We start from the raw sequence: 8,772 nt of genomic DNA, 5'->3' as shown, positions 1-8,772 counted from the left end.
GTACCTGTGAGGCCGCACTATCCCTGTACCTGTGAGACCGCACTCTCACTGTACCCGTGAGGCCGCACTCTCCCTGTACCTGTGAGACCGCACTCTCCCTGTACCTGTGTGACCGCACTCTCCCTGTACCTGTGAGACCGCACTCTCCCTGTACCTGTGAGACCGCACTCTCCCTGTACCTGTGAGACCGCACTCTCCCTGTACCTGTGAGACCGCACTCTCCCTGTACCTGTGAGACCGCACTCTCCCTGTACCTGTGAGGCCGCACTCTCCCTGTACCTGTGAGGCCGCACTCTCCCTGTACCTGTGAGACCGCACTCTCCCTGTACCTGTGAGACCGCACTCTCCCTGTACCTGTGAGGCCGCACTCTCACTGTACCTGTGAGGCCGCACTCTCACTCTACCTTTGAGACCGCACTCTCCCTGTACCTGTGAGGCCGCGCAGTCTCCCTGTACCTGTGAGGCCGCACTCTCCCTGTACCTGTGAGACCACACTCTCCCTGTACCTGTGAGACCGCACTCTCCCTGTACCTGTGAGCTCCGCATCCTCTCGGTACCTGTGACAACGCACTCTCCCTGTACCTGTGAGACCGCACTCTCCCTGTACCTGAGAGGCTGCAATCTCCCTGTACCTGTGAGGCCGCACTCTCCCTGTACCTTTGAGACCGCACTCTCACTGTACCCATGAGGCCGCACTCTCCCTGTACCTGTGAGACCGCACTCTCCCTGCACCTGTAAGACCGCACTCTCCCTGAACCTGTGAGGCCGCACTCTCCCTGAACCTGTGAGGCCGCACTCTCCCTGCACCTGTGAGGCCGCACTCTCCCTGTACCTGTGAGGCCGCACTCTCCCTGTACCTGTGAGGCCGCACTCTCCCTGTACCTGTGAGACCGCACTCTCACTGTACCTGTGAGACCGCACTCTCCCTGTACCTGTGAGACCGCACTCTCACTGTACCCGTGAGGCCGCACTCTCCCTGTACCCGTGAGACCGCACTCTCCCTGTACCCGTGAGACCGCACTCTCCCTGTACCCGTGAGGCCGCACTCTCCCTGAACCTGTGAGGCCGCACTCTCCCTGTACCTGTGAGGCCGCACTCTCCCTGTACCTGTGAGGCCGCACTCTCACTGTACCTGTGAGACCGCACTCTCCCTGTACCTGTGAGACCGCACTCTCCCTGTACCTGTGAGACCGCACTCTCCCTGTACCTGTGAGACCGCACTCTCCCTGTACCTGTGAGACCGCACTCTCCCTGTACCTGTGAGACCGCACTCTCCCTGTACCTGTGAGGCCGCACTCTCCCTGTACCTGTGAGGCCGCACTCTCACTGTACCTGTGAGGCCGCACTCTCACTGTACCTGTGAGACCGCACTCTCCCTGTACCTGTGAGACCGCACTCTCACTGTACCTGTGAGACCGCACTCTCACTGTACCTGTGAGACCGCACTCTCCCTGTACCTGTGAGACCGCACTCTCCCTGTACCTGTGAGACCGCACTCTCCCTGTACCTGTGAGACCGCACTCTCCCTGTACCTGTGACACCGCACTCTCCTTGTACCTGTGAGACCGCACTCTCCCTGTACCTGTGAGACCGCACTCTCCCTGTACCTGTGAGACCGCACTCTCCCTGTACCTGTGAGGCCGCACTCTCCCTGTACCTGTGAGACCGCACTCTCCCTGTACCTGTGAGACCGCACTCTCCCTGTACCTGTGAGACCGCACTCTCCCTGTACCTGTGAGACCGCACTCTCCCTGTACCAGTGAGGCCGCACTCTCCCTGTACCTGTGAGGCCGCACTCTCCCTGTACCTGTGAGACTGCACTCTCACTGAACCTGAGAGGCCGCACTCTCCCTGTACCAGTGAGGCCGCACTCTCCCTGTACCTGTGAGACCGCATTCTCCCTGTACCTGTGAGGCCGCACTCTCCCTGAACCTGGGAGGCCGCATTCTCCCTGTACCTGTGAGACCGCACTCTCCCTGTACCTGTGAGACCGCACTCTCCCTGTACCTGTGAGACCGCACTCTCCCTGTACCTGTGAGACCGCACTCTCCCTGTACCTGTGAGACCGCACTCTCCCTGTACCTGTGAGACCGCACTCTCCCTGTACCTGTGAGGCCGCACTCTCCCTGTACCTGTGAGGCCGCACTCTCCCTGAACCTGGGAGGCCGCATTCTCCCTGTACCTGTGAGACCGCACTCTCCCTGTACCTGTGAGACCGCACTCTCCCTGTACCTGTGAGACCGCACTCTCCCTGTACCTGTGAGACCGCACTCTCCCTGTACCTGTGAGACCGCACTCTCCCTGTACCTGTGAGACCGCACTCTCCCTGTACCTGTGAGACCGCACTCTCCCTGTACCTGTGAGACCGCACTCTCCCTGTACCTGTGAGACCGCACTCTCCCTGTACCTGTGAGACCGCACTCTCCCTGTACCTGTGAGGCCGCACTCTCCCTGTACCTGTGAGGCCGCACTCTCCCTGTACCTGTGACACCGCACTCTCCTTGTACCTGTGAGACGGCACTCTCCCTGTACCTGTGAGGCCGCACTCTCCCTGTACCTGTGAGACCGCACTCTCCCTGTACCTGTGACACCGCACTCTCCTTGTACCTGTGAGACCGCACTCTCCCTGTACCTGTGAGACGGCACTCTCCCTGTACCTGTGAGACCGCACTCTCACTGTACCCGTGAGGCCGCACTCTCCCTGTACCCGTGAGACCGCACTCTCCCTGTACCCGTGAGACCGCACTCTCCCTGTACCCGTGAGGCCGCACTCTCCCTGAACCTGTGAGGCCGCACTCTCCCTGTACCCGTGAGGCCGCACTCTCCCTGTACCTGTGAGGCCGCACTCTCCCTGTACCTGTGAGACCGCACTCTCCCTGTACCTGTGAGACCGCACTCTCCCTGTACCTGTGAGACCGCACTCTCCCTGTACCTGTGAGACCGCACTCTCCCTGTACCTGTGAGACCGCACTCTCCCTGTACCTGTGAGACCGCACTCTCACTGTACCTGTGAGACCGCACTCTCACTGTACCTGTGAGACCGCACTCTCCCTGTACCTGTGAGGCCGCACTCTCCCTGTACCTGTGAGGCCGCACTCTCCCTGTACCTGTGAGGCCACACTCTCCCTGTACCTGTGAGGCCGCATTCTCCCTGTACCTGTGACACCGCACTCTCCCTGTACCTGTGAGACCGCACTCTCCCTGTACCTGTGAGACCGCACTCTCCCTGTACCTGTGAGACCGCACTCTCCCTGTACCTGTGAGACCGCACTCTCCCTGTACCAGTGAGGCCGCACTCTCCCTGTACCTGTGAGGCCGCACTCTCCCTGTACCTGTGAGACTGCACTCTCACTGTACCTGAGAGGCCGCACTCTCCCTGTACCTGTGAGGCCGCACTCTCCCTGAACCTGGGAGGCCGCATTCTCCCTGTACCTGTGAGACTGCACTCTCCCTGTACCTGTGAGACCGCACTCTCCCTGTACCTGTGAGGCCGCACTCTCACTGTACCTGTGAGGCCGCACTCTCACTGTACCTGTGAGACCGCACTCTCCCTGTACCTGTGAGACCGCACTCTCCCTGTACCTGTGAGACCGCACTCTCCCTGTACCTGTGAGACGGCACTCTCCCTGTACCTGTGAGGCCGCACTCTCCCTGTACCTGTGAGGCCGCACTTTCACTGTACCTGTGAGGCTGCACTCTCCCTGTACCTGTGAGGCCGCACTCTCCCTGTACCTGTGAGGCCGCACTCTCACTGTACCTGTGAGGCCGCACTCTCACTCTACCTTTGAGACCGCACTCTCCCTGTACCTGTGAGGCCGCGCAGTCTCCCTGTACCTGTGAGGCCGCACTCTCCCTGTACCTGTGAGACCACACTCTCCCTGGACCTGTGAGACCGCACTCTCCCTGTACCTGTGAGCCCGCATCCTCTCGGTACCTGTGACAACGCACTCTCCCTGTACCTGTGAGACCGCACTCTCCCTGAACCTGTGAGACCGCACTCTCCCTGTACCTGAGAGGCCGCAATCTCCCTGTACCTGTGAGGCCGCACTCTCCCTGTACCTTTGAGACCGCACTCTCACTGTACCCGTGAGGCCGCACTCTCCCTGTACCTGTGAGACCGCACTCTCCCTGTACCTGTAAGACCGCACTCTCCCTGAACCTGTGAGGCCGCACTCTCCCTGAACCTGTGAGGCCGCACTCTCCCTGTACCTGTGAGGCCGCACTCTCCCTGTACCTGTGACACCGCACTCTCCCTGTACCTGTGAGACCGCACTCTCCCTGTACCTGTGAGACCGCACTCTCCCTGTACCTGTGAGACCGCACTCTCCCTGTACCTGAGAGGCCGCAATCTCCCTGTACCTGTGAGGCCGCACTCTCCCTGTACCTGTGAGACCGCACTCTCACTGTACCCGTGAGGCCGCACTCTCCCTGTACCTGTGAGACCGCACTCTCCCTGTACCTGTGTGACCGCACTCTCCCTGTACCTGTGAGACCGCACTCTCCCTGTACCTGTGAGACCGCACTCTCCCTGTACCTGTGAGACCGCACTCTCCCTGTACCTGTGAGACCGCACTCTCCCTGTACCTGTGAGACCGCACTCTCCCTGTACCTGTGAGGCCGCACTCTCCCTGTACCTGTGAGGCCGCACTCTCCCTGTACCTGTGAGACCGCACTCTCCCTGTACCTGTGAGACCGCACTCTCCCTGTACCTGTGAGGCCGCACTCTCACTGTACCTGTGAGGCCGCACTCTCACTCTACCTTTGAGACCGCACTCTCCCTGTACCTGTGAGGCCGCGCAGTCTCCCTGTACCTGTGAGGCCGCACTCTCCCTGTACCTGTGAGACCACACTCTCCCTGTACCTGTGAGACCGCACTCTCCCTGTACCTGTGAGCCCGCATCCTCTCGGTACCTGTGACAACGCACTCTCCCTGTACCTGTGAGACCGCACTCTCCCTGTACCTGTGAGACCGCACTCTCCCTGTACCTGTGAGGCCGCACTCTCCCTGTACCTTTGAGACCGCACTCTCACTGTACCCGTGAGGCCGCACTCTCCCTGTACCTGTGAGACCGCACTCTCACTGTACCTGTGAGACCGCACTCTCCCTGTACCTGTGACACCGCACTCTCCCTGTACCTGTAAGACCGCACTCTCCCTGAACCTGTGAGGCCGCACTCTCCCTGAACCTGTGAGGCCGCACTCTCCCTGCACCTGTGAGGCCGCACTCTCCCTGTACCTGTGAGGCCGCACTCTCCCTGTACCTGTGACACCGCACTCTCCCTGTACCTGTGAGACCGCACTCTCCCTGTACCTGTGAGGCCGCAATCTCCCTGTACCTGTGAGGCCGCACTCTCCCTGTACCTGTGAGACCGCACTCTCACTGTACCCGTGAGGCCGCACTCTCCCTGTACCCGTGAGACCGCACTCTCCCTGTACCCGTGAGACCGCACTCTCCCTGTACCCGTGAGGCCGCACTCTCCCTGAACCTGTGAGGCCGCACTCTCCCTGTACCTGTGAGGCCGCACTCTCCCTGTACCTGTGAGGCCGCACTCTCCCTGTACCTGTGAGACCGCACTCTCCCTGTACCTGTGAGACCGCACTCTCCCTGTACCTGTGAGACCGCACTCTCCCTGTACCTGTGAGACCGCACTCTCCCTGTACCTGTGAGACCGCACTCTCCCTGTACCTGTGAGACCGCACTCTCCCTGTACCTGTGAGGCCGCACTCTCCCTGTACCTGTGAGGCCGCACTCTCCCTGTACCTGTGAGGCCGCACTCTCCCTGTACCTGTGAGACCGCACTCTCCCTGTACCTGTGAGACCGCACTCTCCCTGTACCTGTGAGGCCGCACTCTCCCTGTACCTGTGAGACCGCACTCTCCCTGTACCTGTGAGACCGCACACTCTCCCTGTACCTGTGACACCGCACTCTCCTTGTACCTGTGAGGCCGCACTCTCCCTGTACCTGTGAGGCCGCACTCTCCCTGTACCTGTGAGACCGCACTCTCCCTGTACCTGTGAGACCGCACTCTCCCTGTACCTGTGAGGCCGCACTCTCCCTGTACCTGTGAGACCGCACTCTCCCTGTACCTGTGAGACCGCACTCTCCCTGTACCAGTGAGGCCGCACTCTCCCTGTACCTGTGAGGCCGCACTCTCCCTGTACCTGTGAGACTGCACTCTCACTGTACCTGAGAGGCCGCACTCTCCCTGTACCTGTGAGGCCGCACTCTCCCTGAACCTGGGAGGCCGCATTCTCCCTGTACCTGTGAGACCGCACTCTCCCTGTACCTGTGAGACCGCACTCTCCCTGTACCTGTGAGACCGCACTCTCCCTGTACCTGTGAGACGGCACTCTCCCTGTCCCTGTGAGACCGCACTCTCCCTGTACCTGTGAGACCGCACTCTCCCTGTAGCTGTGAGACTGCAATCTCGCTGTACCTGTGAGGCCGCACTCTCCCTGTACCTGTGAGGCCGCACTCTCCCTGTACCTGTGAGGCCGCACTCTCCCTGTAACCTGTGAGACCGCACTCTCCCTGTCCCTGTGAGACCGCACTCTCCCTGTACCTGTGAGACCGCACTCTCCCTGTACCTGTGAGACCGCACTCTCCCTGTACCTGTGAGACCGCACTCTCCCTGTACCTGTCAGACCGCACTCTCCCTGTACCTGTCAGACCGCACTCTCCCTGTACCTGTGAGACCGCACTCTCCCTGTACCTGTGAGGCCGCACTCTCCCTGTATCAGTGAGGCCGCACTCTCCCTGTACCTGTGAGACCGCGCTCTCCCTGTACCTGTGAGGCCGCACTCTCCCTGGACCTGTGAGGCAGCACTCTCCCTGTACCTGTGAGGCCGCACTCTCCCTGTACCTGTGAGACCGCACTCTCCCTGTACCTGTGAGATCGCGCACTCTCCCTGTACCTGTGAGACCGCACTCTCCCTGTACCTGTGAGACCGCACTCTCCCTGTACCTGTGAGACCGCACTCTCCCTGTACCTGTGAGGCCGCACTCTCCCTGTACCTGTGAGGCCGCACTCTCCCTGTACCTGTGAGACCGCGCACTCTCCCTGTCCCTGTGAGGCCGCACTCTCCCTGTACCTGTGAGACCGCGCACTCTCCCTGTACCTGTGAGGCCGCGCACTCTCCCTGTACCTGTGAGGCCGCACTCTCCCTGTACCTGTGAGACCGCACTCTACCTGTACCTGTGAGGCCGCACTCTCACTCTACCTATTAGACCGCACTCTCCCTGTACCTGTGAGGCCGCACTCTCCCTGTACCTGTGAGGCCGCGCACTCTCCCTGTACCTCTGAGGCCGCACTCTCCCTGTACCTGTGAGACCGAACTCTCCCTGTACCTGTGAGACCGCACTCTCCCTGGACCTGTGAGACCGCACTCTCCCTGTACCTGTGAGGCCGCACTCTCCCTGCACCTGTGAGACCGCACTCTCCCTGTACCTGTGAGGCCGCACTCTCCCTGCACCTGTGAGGCCGCACTCTCCCTGTACCTGTGAGGCCGCACTCTCCCTGCACCAGTGAGACGGCTGTCTCCCTGTACCTGTGAGGCTGCACTCTCCCTGTACCTGTGAGGCCGCGCACTTTCCCTGTACCTGTGAGACCGCACTCTCCCTGTACCTGTGAGACCGCACTCTCCCTGTACCTGTGAGACCGCGCACTCTCCCTGTACCTGTGAGACCGCACTCTCCCTGTACCTGTGAGACCGCACTCTCCCTGTACCTGTGAGGCCGCACTCTCCCTGTACCAGTGACACCGCGCACTCTCCCTGTACCTGTGAGACCGCACTCTCCCTGTACCTGTGAGACCGCACTCTCCCTGTACCTGTGAGGCCGCAGTCTCCCTGTACCTGTGAGACCGCACTCTCGCTGTACCTGTGAGGCCGCACTCTCCCTGCACCTGTGAGGCCGCACTCTCCCTGTACCTGTGAGGCCGCACTCTCCCTGTACCTGTGAGGCTGCACTCTCCCTGTACCTGTGAGACCGCACTCTCCCTGTACCGGTGAGGCCGCACTCTCCCTGCACCTGTGAGGCCGCACTCTCCCTGTACCTGTGACGCCGCACTCTCCCTGTACCTGTGAGGCCGCACTCTCCCTGTACCTGTGAGGCCGCACTCTCCCTGTACCTGTGAGGCCGCACTCTCCCTGTACCTGTGAGGCCGCACTCTCCCTGTACCTGTGAGGCCGGACTCTCCCTGCACCTGTGAGACCGCACTCTCCCTGCACCTGTGAGACCGCACTCTCCCTGTACCTGTGAGGCCGCACTCTCCCTGTACCTGTGAGGCCGCACTCTCCCTGTACCTGTGAGACCGTACACTCTCCCTGTACCTGTGAGACCGCACTCTCCCTGTACCTGTGAGGCCGCACTCTCCCTGTACCTGTGAGACCGCATTCTCCCTGCACCTGTGAGGCCGCACTCTCCCTGCACCTGTGAGGCCGCACTCTCCCTGCACCTGTGAGGCCGCACTCTCCCTGTCCCTGTGAGGCCGCACTCTCCCTGTACCTGTGAGGCCGCACTCTCCCTGTACCTGTGAACCCGCACTCTCCCTGTACCTGTGAGACCGCACTCTTCCTGTACCTGTGAGGCCGCACTTTCCCTGTACCTGTGAGACCGCACTGTCCCTGTACCTGTGAGACCGCACTCTCCCTGTACCTGTGAGGCCGCACTCTCCCTGTACCTGTGAGGCCGCACTCTCCCTGTACCCGTAAGACCGCACTCTCCCTGTACCTGTGCGACCACACTCTCCCTGTACCTGTGAGACCGCACT

General features: G+C 61.3%; 1 protein-coding gene across 1 annotated transcript in view; it reads right to left on the bottom strand.

Annotated features, from left to right (window-relative positions):
* Nucleotides 1-1,823: 1,823 nt before the first annotated feature.
* The window catches only part of LOC144486055 (uncharacterized), a 170,801-nt gene continuing 163,852 nt past the window's right edge, over nucleotides 1,824-8,772 (bottom strand). The window contains exon 8 of the mRNA XM_078204157.1: nucleotides 1,824-1,832. Within this exon, the coding sequence (XP_078060283.1) occupies nucleotides 1,824-1,832 (9 nt within the window). The remainder of the gene's footprint in view (nucleotides 1,833-8,772) is intronic.

This window comes from Mustelus asterias, unplaced genomic scaffold (assembly GCF_964213995.1).
Source record: "Mustelus asterias unplaced genomic scaffold, sMusAst1.hap1.1 HAP1_SCAFFOLD_280, whole genome shotgun sequence".
Lineage (NCBI taxonomy): Eukaryota > Metazoa > Chordata > Chondrichthyes > Carcharhiniformes > Triakidae > Mustelus > Mustelus asterias.
Note: the sequence above shows the minus strand (reverse complement) of the source record. Positions and strands in the feature narration are given on the sequence as shown.